The sequence below is a fragment of the Lipophrys pholis genome (assembly GCF_963383615.2).
Source record: "Lipophrys pholis genome assembly, chromosome: 1".
Taxonomy (NCBI): domain Eukaryota; kingdom Metazoa; phylum Chordata; class Actinopteri; order Blenniiformes; family Blenniidae; genus Lipophrys; species Lipophrys pholis.
In genome coordinates, this window is record NC_137635.1 from 39115355 (window position 1) to 39137885 (window position 22531).

Here is a 22531-nt window from a genome sequence, read left to right on the forward strand (position 1 = left end):
AACAATTAGTGATGAATATATATTGGAAAAGTGGTAGACGAGCTGTGAGGCAGACAGGAAAGAGCAGCGTGGTGTGGGGTTACATTTTAAATGGATGACTAATGGATTACATTCAGAGAGCAGACAAAGACTGATGCTGAGTCTGTTTTAATATAAAGAAATAAGAGAGAGAGAAAAAAAACCCAACAACAAAACAACAGGAACAGACAGGTGTAGCTCATGACAGAATCAGAGAAAACCATTGATCTAAAATCTGTTCAGCCTGGAAATGGTCATGTTGTGCTGTGTTTTTCTGGTTCCTACAGCCTTGCCAACTCCAAAATGTTCCCTTTGTTTTCAAGCAAAATATGTTGTACAGTATTTCAAATATGTAATGCACTCTTTACAATATCTATTCTGAGCAAGACTGCAATGTTGAATCCTCTTTGCCATTGTGAGATTTTTTTTGAAGGATTTTCATCTCCACATTATCGGGTTGACTTTAATGAAGCATTAAAGTCGATGGCTTTTACTGCAGCACCATGCCGCAATCAGCAGTTCAGCTCTGGCTTTCAGTGGTTTTGTCACTAACACAGTGTGACCTCATTGTAACAACAGTTACTTCTTTGTAAGTGTTACTCTTTGCTCGAGCCACATGTTTGACACCCCGGATATAATCAGTCTTTCTAAATAAACAGAGAAAAGGACGGCTTTCCAATAAGTCTTCCGGAGCGCAGAAAAAAAAAAAAAGAACATTTCTTTAACACAATTCTCTTGAGGAGAGAATCACTCGGATAGACTGCACTGGAACCTGAAGTTAACACGTGCAACAGCTGTTTGGCACCTTGAGGTTCCTGATGTGTCAGTGTAAACAAGTCACAATGACTTAAGCACAAAAAGATTGCACACAGTGAATGTGTTAAAATATAATCACAGAAAAGGACCAGTTTGGTTTGTAACTGCCCATCTGCAACTGAGGACCTGATTTACTCAGATCCTGCATAAGTGTGCTGTTATATGTTTGCGTGTGTTTGCCATGGATTGATTGGTTGGGTGCTCAACACTATCTGAACAAATCTGAATGAAAAAATGAAAAAAAGAAAGACACCTTCAATTGCATATGCATGTAATGGATGGTGTGATATTTTGTGCGTCTGCTAGACACATGAGTACGCCACTGTAGTAAATCTGTTTCTACAGTGTCTGCACAATATCATAGTCGTTCATACTTGTAAATATTTAGTGGATCAGGTCCTGAGTCGGCACACTCAAGCGTTGCTGCATGTTAGCTGGATCACAGCAGATCGTGGAGTCTGCATGGTTGATTTTGCAGAATTTGATTATGCTAAAGGCCCTTCCTGACATAACATGAGAAGTTGTAAGGTTCAGAGTCTTCTTAAGGGACCCACTGTGGTGAACTGTCAGCAGTGAGATACAAAGCACGCTTCCCAAACATCCATGAAAGTTAAGGTACGACACATAATTAGTCCCTCTGCTGTGATTTTCCTTCACTCCTTGGCAGACAAGCGTAGGTGTGGGTGACTAAATGAGAGAAAATCCGAGTCGATGTGCCCTTTATTTCGACAGCTTACAAGCAAGGTTTCCTTTTTTCTTTCTGCTGTTCGTAATTTGCATTATGACAGAAGAGTGTGTAAGAAAGAAAATGAAAAATAGAACTCAAAAAAAAAAAAAATCCTAGAATAATTGTTGTTCAGTGTTTTGCTGTTCAACACTTGATTGGAACCTGCAATAACTTGAGCCAGATGAGCCAGCGGCATGATTGAATACACAATGCAGGAAAGGGAATTTGTTTTCTCACAACATTATGTGAAGATGATGTCAAGAGCACAACGTCTGCACCCACTAACATAAAAAGTTGCATTTGTCTTGTGACTCACTGGCATTTGGCTTAGAATGTAATGTTAGCACAGTTCCCATAGGCCCCCATTAAAGTCACTGCAAGACTCAGTGATAAAGAGGCACAAACATCCTCAGTTTGTCCACGTAACGATGAGAGTTAAAGGTCAGGTGGAAATTGCAAATAATGTCTTCCTGTGCCTTTTCACTTGGTAGAAATTGACCCATCACAGCGCTACCTTTAATGGAAATGTGTTCTAATGCATACCACTGTGGAAAACCGTAACCGTCTGCTTATTACTTTGAGCTTTTATCTGGCCTATTCTGTGATATAATTACATGCATATTTGATTTTCCCATAATGTTTGGAAATCAGAATTGCTGATGTTCTTCTGCTTTTATCTGGAAAACAAGGAATTAAAACTTGGTTTGGTTTGCAGAAAGCCAGGTGCTTATAGTCACCATCTGAGCCAGCGTATGTGCAGTAATGTTAGAAGCTTCTGTTTACTATAAATGTACCATCAGAGTGGCCATGCAGCTTTAAACCCCCATGCAGGTGTGCACTGCCCGCAAGAGCACACATCACAACAAATTACATCAAACGTAAACCGAGCAGATACGGAGAATGACTTGACACAGTGCGTTGCTTTTCATAACAAATCTTCAAGATGAGAAGTTTTCAGGGCTTTAAAAATCTTTCCTGCACCGGAGCACGTCTGCCTCTTAAGAACATCACTTAACATTTTGTCTGTGGGAAGGTCATCACAGCTCCATTTCAATTATTATAATTTCATTTGAGTGCACATCCCTCTCCAGTGTCAAAAATGAAAAGATTATTTATTAAGGATGGAACCAACAGTTTCATATTTTCATATTTATAAGTACATGGACTGTACCAAATAAGGCATCAGACAACCAATGTATATCCACTTCACGTGAGTGCAAAAGATTCCAGCAGAGCTTGGGCGAAGGCATCAAACATCCTGAACCACAATACATGAAATATCACATTTGACATTGTTTAATTTAAGGCTTTGGATGACGGACTGACTCATGCCCAGTAAAAGGACACATTTTCTCATACTGATACTTACCATAGTAATCATAATTGCCTGTCAGAGTGCATTGCTCGACAACGAAAGGATCAATGTGTGAGTCACTCTGAGTTGGGTTTAGTGAGCCCCTTCTAATGAGTGTTTGACATTTGTTGACATTTTTTATTCTCATTAGAGTGAGGCTTGGCCTGCTTTGATGTACTTTGCTTCCATGTGGGATGCATGCCTGTGTTATAGAGTATTAAAGTCAAATTGGTGCTTTGGGAACTAAACATGTAGTAAAAAGACAACCAGTTGTTAACATTTATTTCTTTTAATGGTTCGTTTTCTTAAATCTTCTTGTTTTCTCTTCATACACATGATAATGACACTAATATCCATATTTACTTTATATGCTTCTCAATTGTAGTCGGTATTATTTTCCTCCCTGCAGGCTTTTCAGGCTCCAGACATGTTTATGATCTGCAGGTGCTACAATCATCATTGTGTTTATCAGTCGCCATGCTGTACCCAGCAGATTGAGGTAGATGGCTGCATGTTTCTTCATGATGAAAGGGAATTTTTCCTCTTGGGTGAAAAAGAGGTTAAGGTTTTGTACTTTATTCCAATGGATTTGTGAGACGGCACATTGTGCAAGGAAGGCTGTCAAATGCTTTAAAAGAAATTAGATACATCAAATAAATCGATAATAATAATAATAATAATAATAATAATAATAATAATAATAATAATAATAATAATAATAATAATAATAATAATAATAATAATAATAATAATATTTATTTATCAAAAAATTAAATCTTAATGAAAAAAAGTTGATCAAAGACACAAAAGAATTTAATTTGGGCTTTGGATGATTGAAGAAAATTAAAACAGAAGCCTGGTCTGATAAACAGAGCCATGTCATTACAAATTGCAACTACGGGCATTTAAAAAAACCAAAACAAGCTCAGGATCTTTCTCTCATCCTCAGCTTTATTTGTACAATGAAGTTTACTGCTGTTATTTTTTGACATGCCATATTTTAATATTATTGAGCTTTGTAAATTAAGCTGAAAATAAAAAATATATTCAGTGTGATTACTTAATCCAAGTTAAATGTTATTTCATTAATATTACCACAGAGCTGCAAACTTTTTATTCACTTGAATTTCATTCCTGTTTTGTTTTTTTGTTTTGTTTTTTGCTTTTACTATTACTTCAATGCCATTTTACAGTAACAGGAATTTGAAACATGACCGAACCATGTCACACACGAGACAGTATATTATATATTTAACATGTAGTTTGAATGGTTGGTTTAAGAAGAAGAAGAAGAAGAAGAAGAAGAAGAAGAAGAAGAAGAAGAAGAAGAAGAAGAAGAAGAAGAAGAAGAAGAAGAAGAAGAAGAAGAAGAAGAAGAAGAAGAAGAAGAAGAAGAAGAAGAAGAAGAAATATTTTGTTTGTCATTTCCGGATAGCACATTAACGCTTTGGTCCATATGTTCAACGATTGGTTGTTGCATGCACGAGGCTGTTGTTGTCTGTTCAATTGGCTGAAAGTTTAAACCTCCGCTCTCTGATTGGTCAGTAGAGTCGCTCTCCTATTGGCTGCATCCGAGCACTGAGGATTTGAAAATGGGTGTTTTGTGTTGAGCGGTGGAGGAAGGAAGCAGGAACGCCGGTCAAGGAGACAAACATCAGGATATAAGTCGACTGAAAACTAAGGTACGTGTTGTGTTTAACGTTTCCCCGATGCCGTGGTTAATTATGTTTCATAATCATGTTGTCAAGCTTAAAAGTAGCGGTATACTTAGCGTGATCTGATAGTTTGTGTTTATTCAATGAAGCGCACATGTTTTTCATTGTTTCTGTTCAACCTGGTAAAGTTAGTTTACACCTCATCTCAAACGAAGTTATTTCTGACAACGACTGCGAATTGTTGCTTTTGGCACAGAGTCGATGCGATGTCGTTTGGAGATGACGGAGCCCAGCTGCAGTGCTGTGTGACGGTGGAGCAGCTGAATAGCTGCGGCCAGGCCACCCGGCGGCAGGCCATCCGCAAAGCCTCCGTCATCCTGGGCCGGAATGAGTTCCAGGAGATCATCCTCCGAGTCCACGACGGCAAAGTCCCGCAAAGTTACCATCTGAAGGAGCTCAAGCTTTTCCACAAATTCGCCAGAGATGGGAAATGCACCATCAAACTGCTTCCTGAAAACCTCCAGCTGCTCATCTCCAACTGCCCACCAGACCAGCTGAGCCTCTTCCTGAAAACCCTCAGCATCAAACACCAGGCCTGGAGGAGCAGCAGGCCCGTGACCGACCGAGAGAAGCTCAAAGCAGGGCTGCCCCGCAGCTTCGAGTCCATCAGTCCTCTGCAGCAGAAGGACATCCAGAAGGTCAATGAGCTGGGGAATAAAGCGGCTTCTCATCGACTGACAGACCGCACTAATAAGATGACCGCCGCAGGTCCTGGGCAGCAGGTCAAACGATCCAGGAGTGACTGTAACTTCAGCCCAGTAAGTTGTGCACACGGCACCCGATGTCTCCCCATTAAAATGCATTACTGCGGAATCATATCCTCCATCCATCCATCCATCACAGGGCAAACACACAGAGACGGACGACCACACACACTCACATTTGCACCACGGAGCAATTTAGCATCACCAAAACCTCACATGCATGTTTTTGGAGTATGGAGGGAAATCCACGCACACACAGAGGAGAACATGCAAACTCCACACAGGAAGGTGTTTGAACCATCTAAATGTGAGGCAAGAGCACCAACCACTGCTCCACCATGTGGCCCGGGTTCATATCTTCATTTTGTAACGGATATAATGAATAATATTGTAGCCCTCCTATTTCTTCTCATGGATCAGTGGTTCACTGAATTTCCGATTCCTTCCACACTGTAAGGGCCTTTTGTTAATCATTTCACAACAATTTGTTTGTTCATTTTTCAGGTGAAGGCCAACCCGAGTAAGAAACCCATCTTATCTCTGCCAACTCGTAAGCTAAATAAAGAGCAGGCGGCTGTTCTCAGGGCTGTGCTGAGTGGCAGGAATGTCTTTTTTACTGGAAGTGCAGGTACAAGATTTACATTTGTTTGTTTAACGCTAACCTTTTAATAACCGTATCATGGGGAAATTGTGTTTAACTTTTGTGTTTTTTCAGGTACAGGAAAGTCTTTCTTGCTGAAAAGAATTATTGGATCTCTCCCACCAAAGAGCACCTTTGCCACAGCCAGTACAGGAGTAGCTGCATGTCATATTGGAGGAACAACACTACACAGCTTTGCTGGTAAGTCCTTGGCTGTATGTCAGAAAAGGGCAAATCTAAATCCAACAGCTTTTCTGTATTGAAAAGTACATTTGTGTGTAAGCTCTCTCACCCAGCATCACTACCATGTACTAAATACAATCTAGATAATTTCTCCCTTTGAATTTCTGTTTGTAAAATGAGCAGAAATACAATTGTCTGTTCTCATTAAGAAAACATGAAGTTGCAACATTATAAAGATGGTATGATTGGATAGTTTTCATTTTGAGTCTTTAATAGCCAAGTTTTTTCTGACTTTTTCTTTTTTTAACCCGATAACTAATGTTTTTAATTAAATATTAACTTCCCACAGAATCTAAATGGTCCACGTTCTCCATTTCCGTTCCCTCTGGCCGTCTGCGTCTTCATCATTGTGTCCGTGCTATTTCTAGGTATTGGCTCAGGGTCTGCCCCGCTGGATCAGTGTATTGAGTTGGCTCAGAGGCCCGGGGTGCTGCAGCACTGGACAAGCTGTCGACACCTAATCATTGATGAAGTCTCCATGGTGGAGGCCCAGTTTTTTGACAAGCTTGAGTCAGTAGCCAGGTGAGGATATTAATCAAACTTTGCTCTTGACACTCCTTACAAACTTCATAATGTTGGATTATAGGCTATAGTTAGAGTTTTGCTTTATTGTGATTCTGCTCATCCGACACATTGACAGAGCAAGGTGTGCTAAAATTAACAAATGTTCAACTCATTTGTTTCTAAATCAAGATTATGGTAATAAATGTTTTGTTCTCTTTTTTATTTTTATTTTTAACTGACTTATATCTGGCCTAAATATCCCATTTTTATCTTTTACATGTGCACATTCAGATGAAGAGTTTTTAACTTTTCCCATACCTCATTCAGAACTGGCACCCTGTTTTAAGATGCAGCAACTTTTTTTGTTTTTTAATCTGGATTTCGTGCATTTTGAATTTTCCCCGTTTAACTTAGATATTTAGATTTCTTCCGCAGCTTTCCTCCTTCAGGGATTCCAGACTAAATTTACTGTCCATGTACCTTTTGTAATGGCAACAAGGTTTAATCTAATTTAGTTTTGGCTGAGCAAACAAAGGTGGTGTTTTCGTTATTTGCTTGGGGGCTCAGGTTTGATTGCTGTTTTCAGTCTTAAGGTTTTTCTTTTTTTCTTTTTGTGACCATAATGGGTAAATAAAACACACCAGAGGGAAGATGTTGATGCATAATTCAGAATGTGACTCAATGGAAAAATTGCCTTTCACCAGTCTGGTTAGTATAACATTTTGTTTTAGGGTTTGTGGACATCTTTTCATATATATTTGATCACAAATTCAAAGTAACCCCAGGAAATCATTGAATAATTACAGTTAAATTGCATGTCCTGATTTGTAAGTGGTCCACCAGATCTCAAGACCCCTCCCCAAAGAACATTTACCATTATTCTTGAGAAAGTTTACCATTTGGTTGATGACACATACAAGTATCATTGAGAAACTGAAAAAGTTATTGAATTCCCAACTTTTTTGTGATGAGGATCTGTGAGAAGTTCCGTATATAAGAGATGTACTTGGTAATAAGTGACACAGACTGGGTTGCACTCCTGTAGGTCAGTCAGGAGATCCACTGAGCCGTTTGGAGGCATCCAGCTCATCGCATGTGGCGACTTCCTTCAGCTGCCACCAGTTTCTAGAGGAAAGGAAAAGGCCAGCTTCTGCTTTCAGGTCAGAACAACAGTCTCACCACACGAGTGAATGTGTCACTGAATGAAGCAAAAACATGGAATGTTTCAATACTCTATGGTCAATACATCTGCTATGCAAAAGACATGAGTGTTGTTTTGGAAAAAAAAAAAGTTTTGTTCAAAACTAAACACAAACCATTCATCTGTGAGTGAATATTGTTTGGCCATACTGGATAGAAAAGGTGTATTGAGGTGGTGAGTGTGTCCTTTTGTAGCGTGTTGAAACCTAATGCTACCAGCTCGCTCTTAGTGCCTGTGAGTCATTACTGCACAAAGCAGCTTGGCTTCACTCGTATTGGTTTATGCTGTTCACACGTCAGAATCTGTACGCAGTGTCTGGGCTTATTTCCTGAAGAGCATTTATGGATGTTGTTGGAAAGTAAAAAAAAAAAAAGTTAAAAAATGAACACCTTCTCTGCTGTGTGAACCTTCAGGCCAGGAGTTGGCGTAAGGTCATCCAAGTCAACATGGAGCTAACGGAAGTGCGAAGACAAACGGATCAGACGTTCATCTCCCTCCTGCAGGCAGTGAGAGTGGGCAGGTAAAATAATAAGCAAGCTTTATTCATGTTGCTATACAGCCGTAACGTATCGTCCATGTGATTGTAAAGCAAAGTCTAAAAAGGCTTCTATACCATTTGTATCTATACTTCATGCCCACAGCATTATATATACCTGTCCCCCTGCTTGTAACACAAATCTCCAATCAGCCAGTAGTGTGGGCGTTAGTGCCCTTGCCTCACAGCAAATCTTTGTTTGTTTTTTCCCCCGTCTGTTTGGAACCGTAAGTATGGACTTTTCATGATCTTTCCATGTGTGGGTTTTCCCTCAGGAACTCTGCTTTCCTGACTCAGAAACTTTTGCTTTTGGCTGTTTTGGCCAGTTCCAAAAATGATCCCAAAAGTGCACCGTTGTTTTTATTCAGGAAAGGGATATTTTTCTGAGGAAAATTCACTTTTTCAATCAACGTGATTCAGGGTGACGGAGGAAGTCACAGCCAAGCTGATGAAAAGCGCCTACCACCAGATCGAGAGAGATGGCATTCTGGCGACCAGGCTGTGCACGCACAAGGACGACGTGGAGCTCACAAACGAGAACAAACTCCAGCAGCTGCCAGGTCTGGTTTCTTTCTTTTGGCTCGGTGTTGATTTGAAGCGATCCAGGTGAAAACGGGCTAATTTAGTAGCTGCAGTTTCAATCATTCATGGTTCCTTATTTCCTCTCAAGAGTCCGTCTCAGCAGGGTGTTGAATGTGTTGTGACGTGTGTCGGTCCCCCTCCTGATATAATTGTTCTTTTTGAAGCCAAGCAGAAATAAACCTCTATGTTCTTACACATTATTGTCTTGACTCAAACAATACAATTTATTTTTCATGTGTTTATAATTCAATTTAACCCCCTTTAAATAGTGGTGTTTTCAATGAACCCCTCTTTGTCCTGCAGGGTCAGTGCGGGTCTTTGAAGCCGCGGACAGCGACCCAGCACTTGTGCGCACCATCGACGCTCACAGTCCTGTCGGTAGACTAATCCAGCTCAAAGTGGGAGCTCAGGTGCGTCTGTGTGAGACTACCGCAGTTTGACACGCAGCCGGTGCATTGTAAACTCTTGCTTCTTTTTGAGGAGCGCATTCACCTCGCTTTCCATTCTTTGGGTATTTTAAAGGTCATGCTGACAAAGAACCTGGACGTTGCCCGAGGTTTGGTCAACGGAGCACGAGGGGTCGTGGTGGCTTTTGACTCTGGAAAACAGGGTCTGTATTTGACTTTGCTACGTCGCATGTGTATAATCGCCAATATCTGTTAGACAGTGTCAGGTTGACAAAAGAATAGAAGATGCATTTTAAAAGGGAAATTTGACATTTAACAAGATATTCTTAAAAGTCAAACAAGAAATAAAAGGGCTGTTTGTGGATGTGGCAGAAGTGTGGAGCTGGATATCCTTATTTGAGCATGAAGTTAATCTATTTTAGGTCATATTTAGTAATAATATTGTGGATTGTGGCTTTACAGATTAATTCTGTATTGTATACAGACACAAGAGTTCTAAAACCATCCGTGCTCTCGTCATTGTGTGGTTTTTTTTTTCCTTTTAATGTGCTTCATAATTCTCAGAAATAAATTGTCGGTCTGTCTCCTATTACTAAAACATGTATTTTTTTTTTCCTTTTGGCTTGATGGATGTTTGCCGGAGGCACTCAAGCACAGGAGCAATTTTGTGTCTCGCACTAAACACTCACTTCTTGTATTCAGCTTCTGCAGTTTGTGTGAATCATGGCTGGGACAACATTGTAGTGGTCATAATGTTTTGTGAAGTTAATCCCGAGTCAAAAACCTCACCCATGTTATGTGAACCATTCACTAATCACCATTCTGATGCAGAATAAAAAGGGATCCTGGACGGATTTTTCGTGAATTCCTCACATTAGAGCTGCATGTAAAAAATGACAGTAATACAAATGCCACAGATTGTTGTTGTTTTTTTTTTTTTTTTAAGATGGAACTGAGGATATTTTCTTACATGTAAATGTACTGACTCCTGGACTTGTTGTCGTAGGACTTCCACGTGTGCGTTTCCTGTGTGGCGTCACAGAGGTACTAAAGCTGGAGCGCTGGGTGTTTAAGTCCAGTGGGGGGGTCCACCTGAGCCGACAGCAGCTGCCCCTCAAACTGGCCTGGGCCATCTCCATCCACAAGAGCCAGGTGAGCTCAGACACACGATCGTCCTGCTGGACGCCACGATCAGTAAAATGGCAAGCTAACTATTTAATTGGTATTTATAGAATTTGAATACATTTTTTAATAAAACACTTTGAATATTAGGCAGTATTTTAGATGTATACTTGCAGAAAACATCAACAAATTGTTGAGCTCTCGTTAACTCTCCAAATATACTAAAAGATCTCTAATACCTCGTGCTGTGATGTTTCTCTGACTAATGTGGAGACGAGAATAGAGTCTTGTTTGATTAGGTAGGGCTGCCTCTAGAGGCTTCGTTGGAAGCTGAGGTGAAAACCTTCACTAAACAAAATGTTAACTTCAACTGCACAAATAAGATGCATCCATCACCTCTGATCACTCTGCTGTATAATCAGCAGCTTCAGTCTTGCTGCCACAACAGATGCTTGACCTCAAACTCTGAAATTGGGTTCAACGGTCAGGATTTCATTGACGAGATGTTTCCAGTGCTTGGTCTCCAAGTGCAGGGACAAAAAATAAATAAATACAAAATCACCCTCTCAACAGAGGAAATCAATGATTAATAAAAAATCTGTAGCAGCTGAAGTTGAAGTTGGAGGTGTGAATGGGCCGTTCTCCGGTGGCTTTACAGCTTTAAATCTAGAGCTCTGCAAGTACATTCTCTCCAATGATACAGTTTTCATTGTTTGGATGAAAAATACACAAATCTCAATGACCAGATGTTCATTTCTTCTTGCATGTATGAAGTGAATCGGCTGCTTTTTTTTTTGCCATTGTAGTACCTGATGTAGTCGTGATTGTATTATTAGTTTGTAATCTTCTGCATTGTGTTGCACCAAGGGGATGACACTGGACTGTGTGGAAATCTCTTTGGCGCGTGTGTTTGAGTGCGGCCAGGCCTATGTAGCCCTGTCCAGGGCACGAAGTCTGGAAGGTCTGAGGGTCATGGATTTCAACCCCCATGTGGTCCGAGCAGATCCAGATGTTCTGCTCTTCTACAAGAAACTAAGAAAGGAGCGGCTGCTCATGCAGGCGAGTGCCATTATGAATGTCTCAACTGAAATGCATCGTTTTACTGTTTGAGTGCATCTAAGGCAAATTGGAAAAATGAGACAAGCACCTAATTGCGGTATTTGACTTCATTATACGCAGCGATTAATCCCATGAGTGCTTTAGAAAAGCCTTTTTGACAAAGCACTTGTTCACAAACTGCAGACCTGTAACGCTCCACTCTGCTCCCTGCAGGCCTCCATGGAGGACTTTGTTGACAACTTCAACAAGGAAAATGTGTGGTGAGGACGAGTATTTTAATGATCTGAAGGTGTGCACTGTGTGCATGAGAAGTGCTTTTTGTGCTGTGAAGATCTGCTCTTCTGAAATGAAGCCAGCCATGGACCTCACGTTTTTTTTTGTTTTTTTAACTGATCGTGTCTGGAGTCACACTGCCACCATCTGTCCATTACTGTAACTTTTATTTCCAAAGTTTTTGGGTTTTATTTAAGAATAATTTATCATGAGCACTTACACGTATTCAAATAAAATCTGAGTCCATAAAGACTGAAAATTGTCATTTGCTGATTTAAATGTTTGTAGGAAATCAAGATAAAAGCTTCACATCTTGGTGCAACAAGGGATCATCATGTGTTTTGTCTGCATGTAGTTTTCTTCTCTATACCACTCGGTGCAGACGCCTGACATGAAGTCAGCTGTTGTCTCACTCTGCAAATTCAAAAATTACATCCTGTAACTTTAAATCATTATTTTGATTGTATCCGTTTCAAGAAAATCACATTCAAATATGAAGACAACCAACTCAAGTGGAAACCAAAGAGAACCTTTATTTTCTCATCAGAAAAATAAATCCATGACTAAACCTGAGGTAAACTCCTTTTGGAGCCGTGATCTTGCTGTCGAATCCGAACCACAGTAAGACATGACCGTCTTGAGTATTTATTTGCATTAACTGGTAAAATGAGGTGCCCACAACACATTGTGGCAACAACCCTGACAAATTCACATCAGGAGAAATCATGGATTTCAGAGAACAAACAGACTTTTACTTTTTTTTTTTTCAACAGTTAAATAGATTAATCTGGGAGGGAAGGGCCTGCCCATCATTTCACATTGGGGAACAGCTTGTGTGAGACCTGCAAAAGATAGAAGACAAAACAATTAGCAGCTTTACTGCAAAACATATTGATAAAGGCGGTCCATTTTGTGTTGTGGGCCGCGTAAGAGAAACCACAACAAGGGAAAGATGCCACGCATTTCATAATAACATACTTACACAATGGTCTCGTGCATGCAGGAAGTCAAAGAGCTCTTCTGTGCATTCCTCTTGCGTGCTGGATCTGGAGCCGACCCGAGCTTCGCAGGCCTCCAGGCGCTCCTTGTAGTGCACACAGTGTTCGGTCTGCTCACACTTGGACCGTATATTTTCTAACGGGTCCTGAAAGGCACCAAATGAAATTACTTTTATCAAATAGGATGAAGCAGAGCTAACTATAAATTTCTACACATGCATTTTTTCATGTTAATTTTATTACTCTGCATGTTTGTGAAATGTGAGATTAAACCAGGCTTCATAGAATCTAAGATGTGATACTGAGGGGAAAAAAATTACTGTTTTTAAACTCTACAAAAAATATCAGCCATATTAAAAGGGACCTGGTGCCCATGCTTTCTGCTATAAATACTACAAATTTATTTTGAGGAGTGCTTTGATGATGTTGGTCCATTTAATGCTTGATTTTATAATGTGATGTAAAGTGTCTTAAGGCATACAAATAAAATTATAAATAGGTGTCTGTAGACCAATGTACAAATCTTCCGATGAATGCACAAGGTAATTATTATACATAATTAATATTCATAAGTATTATGAAGAAACTTACCACCAGATCTTCCTCTTCTTCCTCCTCTTCTTCCTCCTCCTCTGCAGGTGCATCTTCCTCCTGGTCATTTTCAATATTGATGACATTAAGATGACTTTGTTAATTAAATCTGATCGGTTCATATTTTTAAGAAAGCACTGAGTGAAAAATTTAAATATATAAAGCAATTCCATCCAAAACAGTACTCTCATATATGCAAAATGTTTAAGGTTTTTAAACAATTATACGATAAATATTTTATATCTGAACAGCTTCAAAAGAAGCAAATATCAAATCCAGTTGTCATTCATTCACTCAAAATCTGGTATCAGTTTCGGCGGTCTTTTGACCTCATCGACCTTTCATGTTCAGCACCAATATTAAGAAACCATTTGTTTGCCCCATCAATGATGGATGAGGCATTTGATATTTGGTCAAGAAGAGGAATAAGAGCATTATCTAACTTCTACGTTGAGAACAGGTTTGCTTCATTTGAACAACTATCACAGAAATTTAATCTCCCCAAGTTCCATTTCTTCAGGTACCTACAAACCAGAGATTTTGTGGCCTCTAACTTTGCTCAATTTCCATTATGTCCACCTGAAACTACTGGAAGCAATTCTCAAATGTAAAGTCAACACAAAACAAATAAGTAGAATGTACATATTACTAAATACATCTAATGTGGATAATCTGGACTCTCTCCAACACAGATGGGAAAAAGATTTAAATGAAAAAATTCCAGAAGCAAAGTGGCAACAAATAATTCAAAGAATTTACTCCTCCTCAATATGCCTTAGACATGCTGTGGTTCAATTTAAAATAGTCCACCGTCTTCACTGGACCAAAGAAAGACTAACTAGGTTTAATAAAGATATTGATCCTACATGTGACCGTTGCAAACAAGCTTCAGCCACATTACTACACATGTTCTGGCTATGCCCAAAGATGTACAGTTTTTGGCGGTCTATTTTTGAGACACTCTCTATAATATGTGGAACAACAGTAGATCCTTCTCCAATGATCTCACTGTTTGGTGTGGCCCCGGGGGCCACTCCTCTCCCTGGGCACTTTAGAAATATGATGGCCTTTTGCACCCTGCTCGCCAGGAGACTTATTCTATTTAAATGGAAGGATGCCCGGCCTCCAACATATGGATAAGGGAAGTCATGCGCCATATTCATTTAGAAAAAATTAGATATACCATTAGGGGGTCCACCAGAAAATTCTATATTACCTGGCAGCCATTTATCTCTTTTGTGGAAAACATGGCAGCTGCCAATATTGAAACATAACCCAAGTGACTATGTACCTGTTATTTTTAATTTTCCTTTTTGTTGTCAATATGTTTACAAATGTGCTTAGTAAGCTTGCAGATGGTCCAGTAACTGTGGGTGGGTGGGTGGGTGGGGTGGGGTTATTGAGAAATTGATGTAAAAGTTCTGTGATTATATTGTTTATTGGTTGTATTTGAAAATAAAGACATTGTTCAAAAAAAAAAAAAAAGCAAATATTTGTACAGCTTCCCGAAAAGACAACAGCAACATATTTCAATTAAGCCCATTTAAGTAAATCTGAATTTAGTAACTTCAGCAAAAACTAAGGACATTTTATAGCCTTTGTTAAACGAGTTACCACCATCATAATGTGCAGATCAAAGTGATCTATGTACTTTAGATTGACGGAAATATTTTATCCATATATGAATTATTAGGAATTGTGAGTTTGATCATGAGACCAATGAAAGTTAATACTTACAGATGGGCAAAACTTGGGTTTGTTTTGTTTTTCTACATTGGGATCAATTTGAAATCAATATTATTGGAGAAAATCATTGGAATTAACCGAAAGCGTCGAAAAAAAGTCAAAAGTTTGGTATAATGATACGAAGATGTGATTTGCCTCAGTTTGTTATGGGCCGCTACATTGGCTGGAGATCTGTAGGGCAGCGAGCGCAACTTATCGGTGAGATGAAAGTGACATATGAGGTCAGTGACAGGAAAAACAATCCTACAGTTTCTTCCATCGTAGCTTTTCAACACTTAGTCATAGACGTAGCTGTGAGTCACATCAGCTATAAAAAATCTATTTAAAATGAATTCGCTAGGATTCGCTGCAGTTAAGTAACCACACACAAAATGGCCCTACAAAGCGGCTTAAAACCGCATAACACTCATATTTCCATACCTCGTCATCGGGGTCTCCGTACGTGAGCATTTTCCTCTCGAAAACCATGATTAATGTCTTTGAAATGACGCAAAAACACCGAAATGTGTCCGCTGCTCCACGAAGGTGTAGCGTTAGGAGGTTGGTTGAGGACGCGAGGTCGGTCATCCGTCGGAAACCACTGGAAGGACTCACCGGAAGACGATTTCTATTGGTTGAAATATATGACCAAAGCTTCTCTTAGCCAATCCATGTTGGCGATTTAAGGCGAAGGCCCGCCCATGTAGTGTTCAAGATACGGAACTGTTGTTTTGGACATTGAGGCAAAGTCGGAGGAAATAGCGGGTGCACGTAGTGATGGCTCTCATGTTGGACTGCAGGTTGCTGTTCAGAAAAGTTAAAGATTTAAGGAGTTTAACACCCAGAAGAAACCGGGTAAAGGAGAAATGGGTACGTCCTGGACACGCTAATAGATCAAGCTTTTGATAAGGTCGATGTTTTTGATTTTACAGGTGCTCAAAAGAAACACACATCCTTTAAAAGCCCTTGAAGTTTTTTTATTTATTTATTTGCTATACATGTGCACGTGCCTTGTGGGAAGTGTCTTGCATGAAAATAGATGATCGTGTTTTACTAAATTTATTCAGTGATAACTCTAGAAATTGGATTTTTGTAACTGTCAAATTCAAGTGTTTAATTTTTGCTCGACTTCAAAATCGTTCTTCTGGTCTATAAAGCTTTGAATGGTCTTGAGCATTAATACAGCTCAGGTTTACTTGTAGATTGAGAACTCTTTAGTAAACCTCTTCCTTCGGGGGTCTTGATGTTTCATAGAGTAAGACGTAAACAAGGTCAAGCAGCTCTTTATTCCACAGGTGAGGAGGGTAGGAACTACCTTCCTGAACACCCGAGGGCTGTTGGCGCACTCACTTCTTTTAAATCAGTCCTTAAAACACTATTATTTGATCAAGCTTTCCATTTCACAGGAGATTTTACTTATTGTTTTACCTTTATCTTAATAAATTGTTTACTATATTCACTATGCCTTTCTTAAACGCATTGTGTTACTGTATTTCATAAGCTGGATTTTTCGCTATTAGGATTCTTAATCACTTTGGTGTTCTATTAAGAAATGTGCCTTGCCTTCCAGGCGGCTACACGTGTCAAGCAACCACCTACCCGCCTGGCCCTGCAGCACTTTGACGCCACCTACAATGTCCAGCTGGGGAAGATCTGGCCATCGGTCAGAGTTGCCCTCCTGTCGGAGAGAAAGTACGGAGCCCTGCTCAACCACTTCTCAAACCACAGCATTTTGGAAGACCTCCAAAGCCAAGGATGCCGAGACTTCATCAGTGACAGACACGTAGAAGGTATATGTGCATCCCTAGTGTTCGTAGCAAGCCACCCAATAGGGTCTTGTACATTTTGATCATAATTCAGGAGTCTCATGTTCATGTAGGATTTAAAGATCACTATTAGTGCCTTAAAAGTAGCCTATTGATATTGCGAATACATAAAAAAAAAAAAGGGGGGGGGGGTTAAACAGTGCACAAAGCTTTATTAATATTAAGGTACTAAAATAAGTCAAATCTGTTGTTTAATAGAAAGCCTGAGCAAATAATTGTGTTTGTGAAGAGAAACATCAGCTGCACTGTTAAAAACCTATCCAGATATCAAACATTTTCTATTTCTGTGTAACATTCTCATTTTTGTTGGTAAACTTTATGCTAAATTAGTTCATAGGAAAATTAGAAACTGTTACATTTTATTCAGAGTGTTTGTCAAGGACTCACTGCAGTTTGATCTTCTCCTGTAGCTGAACCTCTGTGCACAAATCAAAACTCTGAAGTCGGGTGCAACGAGGAATCTACTGTTGTTCATTTGAACAATTCTGATTGTGACGGTCAGCAGCCAACTGCCCTCCAGCTGAGCCCCAACATCAAGTGTTTAGTATTTCCACGAGGAGACGTGACACGATTCAAGCCTGCAAGGTGAGACAAACTCCTCTGCCCTTCCTGATGATGGGATCTTTCACTAATGTGTGGTCTGATCCTCGTGTGCGTTTCGTTCTCTAGGCCAGACATATGTGGCCTGTTGAGTTACTACCTGATGGACGCAGCATCTGTACTTCCTTGTCTTGCGCTGGATGTTCGGGAAGGTCACATTGTGCTGGACCTCTGTGCTGCTCCAGGAGGAAAGACCCTGGCTTTACTTCAAACCCAATCCATCAGTGAGCAGCACTCTCTTCTCTCTGTTTTCCATCCACATTCAGTTCATGCAAAGCCATTCTTAATTTCCTCTGTTTATATACATCATATATTCCTGCGGCTCGTCTGACAATCATCCACTGTTTGTCTTCAAGGGCTTTTGTGTGTAAACGATACATCTGCTTCCCGGACCCTGCGGCTCCGAAAGGTTCTCCACAGCTATGTTCCAAAGGAGTTTTTGACGAATGAGAAACTACGCATCACCTCATTTGATGGCACAAAATGGGGTGAAATTGAAAGGAACACCTTTGACAGAGTAAGGCGTTCTCTACCATCGTGTTCGTCATGTTGAGATTTTCTGATTGGCACTAGTTGAAAAGATGTGACAGTGTCCTCCCTCCTTCCGTTTTGTCTGGGTTCAGGTACTTGTTGATGTCCCCTGCACCACAGACAGACATTCACTCATGGAGGACGACAACAATATATTCAGTAAGAACAGGACCGGTGAGAGACGGAGGCTCCCACAGCTGCAGTTGGAGCTGCTGGTGTAAGTGTGGTGATAACTCCAAGAAAACATTAGGCTCTCAAGAGTTTCACTTTAAAGCTACAAGGTGAACAATATAATGAAAATATTTCTCTTTTTTTCCCCCTGCAGAGCGGGAATACAAGCAGCGTGTCCCGGTGGAGAGATCCTTTACTCCACCTGCACACTCTCTCAAAGCCAAAACCAAAGTGTGGTTGAACAGGCAATCTATGTAGCTCGAGAGGACCACGACATCCACCTTCAGGTTGGTGAAACACTGTGAACTACATTCTGAACGTTATGTGTTATATGCTATATGTGTTTTAAATGTGGTACAAATAATGTAATGGGGCTTTCTGAGGCGGTTCAGTATCATTCTTGCATGATTCCTTCTGATTAGGTAACATATTTATTATATACAGCATATATCTATCTAGTCTATATATATATATATATATATATATATATATATAAATAAATGATATGCACTTTTTTTTTGGGGGGGGGGGGGGGGGGGGTGGTATCAGTGCCATAATTGAACATGAACTCAACAACCTTTTATCTATTTGTTCTAGCATAATTTCTTTCACAGGTTTTTTTTTGTCCTGGTGTATTTCCTGCTTGATTGAATGTCGCTTTGACTTAAAGTATAAACTTGGTGTGCTTGTTTTATGTGTTATATGTCAATCATTGAACTTTACTATCTTTCATAAACAAGATCTTCTAGAGGCATTACACCTGCACCACTGAATGAACATACTGTATTTAATGGACAATCAGTTCACAGGAATGATGGAGGGGCAGATGGATTTTCAGTTTCCACGGAGATAGACACAGACTCTGACAAGACAAACTAAGATATGAGGAGAGATTGTTGACATTTTTAAGCAGTTTGAAGACCATAGAAAACACAAGCCTCTTATTAATATTTACCTTCATGCAGTCATTATCTGAAAATGTATGTCAGGGGTAATTTATTAATTTTCTTTTTGTTCTGATCTTATCTATCTCCAGGTTGTCAGTCTACGACCGCTCACACAAATGTTCAGAAACACCTTTCACTTTGCTCCTGACCTCCACCTGGGTGAAATGGTTGTCCCACATTTAGCCTTGAACTTTGGACCTATTTACATGTGCAAACTAAAGAGGCTCACGTAGACTGTAGGCTGTGGGAGGGAAAACAAACTTGTGACTGCTGAAGTCATTCCATTCTGGACTCTCGAGCTCGGATCGTCTCTCTAATGGCAGATCAAGGCTCCTTCATTCAACTCCTCTGCACAGTTGGGCTTGACCACCAAGTTTTTTTTCAAGCTGGAAATACCTATCCAGGTTATGTAACTGGACTATGTTATCGTGATGGCATTGCTTCAGGAAAGCATTTAAATGCATTTTCTTACTGCAATTTCATGTTCGCCCCATAGGTGTCAACAGTAGATAAAGAGTGGATATGTTCTATAGCCTCTGTGCCCACTAGAGGACACTAAACCTATATGGGTAAAGATGGCAGGAGCTCCAGTATGGCTGTCCTCCTGCACTTTGTCCCGTGGATAGAGGTGATGTTTCATGCTGGAGAATCACATTATTGAAACACAAATTTCCATCAGAATTCTCTTTAACTCCGCACTGGAACGGAGCTTGACTTGTTTCCTTGGTTATTCATCAGGTTTGATGGCTTTGCCTAATAAAGCGATATGTGGCTCTATGGAGGGGCGACGTAATGAACAGACAGGTAATGACTTATTTGACCATTTGGCTTCTCACATCTGAATCTCCAACTTTCATTACTAGAGCTGGATTGACTCTGTTTTGCATTGATATCACTCAGAGGTGAAATGTTTCCTCTTATCACAACCTAATATGTAGCGCAGAGGTGCCTCTTTTTCCATCACACCGCCGATGACCCTTTATGTTGTCCTGGCCAGGCAATGTAGCGTGAAAAAGGTGTGTGTGTCTGTGTGTGTGTGTGTGTTCCCAACGAATCCTCCATCCACATCCCACTGTCATTAAGCTGCTCCAAGCGCCGGAGCTGACTCCCATCCCTGTACAGGGATGGACGGCAGCCATGCGGCTCCCAGATGAACATTAAAGAGGCAGCAAAGAACTAAAATGGAATGGTTCGCCCTGTTTTGCCCCTCCGCTTTTTTATTCCACAGATGAGTGCAGATAATTTTCTGTGCGATTGTGAGTGATTACTGTATTACTGCGGTAAAAGGGGGATGTATCAGGGAATGCAGAGGGAATTAATGACACATAAAAACTATTTTTGTATTGACTGCGTTCGTCCCCAGGGCCCTGAATGCCTCTCCGCATATCTTGTGATTACCTAAACGTATTGTAAATATGTGTTTCCTATGGGCTCCTCCATAAATTTACATGTTTTAACACTCAGGAGACGGCAGACTGTTAGAGATGAGTTACTCTCTATTCCTCCTGTCTATAGACTCGACTGGCTGCCTGCTTTATTATTGAATTAGCCAATGAAGCGCTGTGCATTTGTGTCCCTGTGTGTAAGCCTGTGTTAGGGAGACATGCTGTGTATTAGAAAGATGAATATTATGGATTTAACTACACAACCTAGCTTCTGTTGTGTTTTCAAACACAATTTAAAGGTTGTATTTTTTTTTTTTTGATAATAAACATGCAAAAAACTGTAATAGTCTTGTGCTTTCACCTCAAATCACAGCAGCACCAGAATGAATCTTCTTGTACACATCAGTATCAAGCTCCATATATCAAAACAGTACCTACTTTGTTAAGATATTTGTGTCCTCAGCCGTTCAAGGTGAACAGCGACGTGTCTTGTGTGTTTTGTAGAGCCACATGTGGAGGGTAGTATTGGCGGCTTGTGTGTTTAAAGCAGACGCTGGTGTTCCTGCTGTGGCGTTTCCAGCCCAGAGGTGAAGATCAGACCTGCTCCCAGTCAGCTGTGGGAGAGCACATTTCAACAGTGGGGGTCTTTGTTAGCGATGCACCATGTAGACGGAGCCCAGCAGGATGCACCCTCTGCTGCTCGCAGCCACAGGGTGAATAGAAAAATACTACGCTGAGGATTTATTTCCCCCTCAGATTACAGCTGTTCCTGTCTTTGCTGTTCAGTTCTGAAAATTATTTTTATTACAACACACTCTGATGCCAGAATGAAAGTCACTGAAACTTTTTTTTTTTCCAATCTATTGAGTGATAGACTCGTGAGGCGAAGAACAGTTTAAAAGTGTATTGTTTTTTAATTAATGGTTCATTTATTAAATCAGTGAATCAAAATGTTTTAATGATTGTAGGAAGAATGTATTAAAACGTGAACCTCACAAATGTTTTTGAGATACAAAACATGATGGTACTTAAAACATTTTTTTTACAATTTTCTTTTACAATTTCAGTTCCATTTTCACACTCTTCACACTACCATAATATATTTGAGATGTAACAAACAAGATTTCAAATGCAGACTGTAGTTCGGGAGTATTTGCATCCAAATCAGTTGAATGTCTTTTAAAACGTAAACGTTGAGTCTAATAAAATCGTTTGTTTCATGTCTAATCCATTGTTGCAGTGCACAAAGCCAACAAGCGGAAAGGTTTGTTAATGTTTAGGTATTTTTGTATAGGACTTTGTCTTATTTATGGAATCACCTGACGTCCTGAGGCTTGTCGTTGGTAAGTCTATTTGAGAACTGTCTGCTTAACTATTTAAGTTGTTTCAAACTCGACTGAACAAAGTCGCTGATCAATGAGGAGGCAAACATTTTGTAATCATTTACTTATTAGTCATAAGTGGCCAAATAACGATGCACCTCCGTTACTTAAGTTGGTACATTAATATCTAGTTCTGTTGAGTGGTCCTGTTTAATCTTTTCAGGTGATTCTAATGATCTTCACAGAGATTAAGAACTTTTATTTTTGAGAGTAACATAAACAAACCTGTGTGGAAATGTTCATTAACCATGTAAAAACTAGGATGAGTCTTAATGAAGCACGTTAAATCTTTGATGTGTGGCACCTTTTTTTTTTTTCCAAGATAATATTTTAGTTTTTTAAGTTGTTTGTAATTATAGTAGCACCAAATAGAAAACATCTCAATAGTAATTTAAACATTTGAATACCTGCGTTTCTCATATGTATTCCAAGCTAGTCTTTAAATTTTTCTCATTACATTTTTAGTAACTCAATT

General features: G+C 39.8%; 3 protein-coding genes across 3 annotated transcripts; 2 read left to right on the top strand and 1 right to left on the bottom strand.

The window, feature by feature from the left end:
* Window positions 1-4497: 4497 nt before the first annotated feature.
* On the top strand, window positions 4498-12220 carry pif1 (PIF1 5'-to-3' DNA helicase homolog). Its single transcript, XM_080478842.1, has 13 exons — window positions 4498-4597; window positions 4827-5388; window positions 5839-5962; window positions 6050-6175; window positions 6586-6739; window positions 7767-7881; window positions 8336-8442; window positions 8878-9017; window positions 9343-9449; window positions 9562-9649; window positions 10453-10598; window positions 11436-11627; window positions 11841-12220. Exons 2-13 carry the CDS (start codon window positions 4837-4839, stop codon window positions 11889-11891), a joined length of 1902 nt encoding a protein of 633 aa, XP_080334968.1. The 5' UTR covers window positions 4498-4597; window positions 4827-4836; the 3' UTR covers window positions 11892-12220.
* Window positions 12221-12413: 193 nt separating this feature from the next.
* Window positions 12414-15811, bottom strand: LOC308123719 (cytochrome b-c1 complex subunit 6, mitochondrial-like). Its single transcript, XM_080486355.1, has 4 exons — window positions 15656-15811; window positions 13490-13549; window positions 12883-13044; window positions 12414-12742 (listed from the first exon to the last, which is right to left on the bottom strand). Exons 1-4 carry the CDS (start codon window positions 15800-15802, stop codon window positions 12710-12712), a joined length of 402 nt encoding a protein of 133 aa, XP_080342481.1. The 5' UTR covers window positions 15803-15811; the 3' UTR covers window positions 12414-12709.
* Window positions 15812-15954: 143 nt separating this feature from the next.
* On the top strand, window positions 15955-21016 carry nsun4 (NOP2/Sun RNA methyltransferase 4). Its single transcript, XM_080480185.1, has 8 exons — window positions 15955-16084; window positions 16785-17004; window positions 17451-17625; window positions 17710-17864; window positions 17997-18157; window positions 18264-18388; window positions 18497-18629; window positions 19379-21016. Exons 1-8 carry the CDS (start codon window positions 15992-15994, stop codon window positions 19520-19522), a joined length of 1206 nt encoding a protein of 401 aa, XP_080336311.1. The 5' UTR covers window positions 15955-15991; the 3' UTR covers window positions 19523-21016.
* The last annotated feature ends 1515 nt before the right edge of the window (window positions 21017-22531 follow it).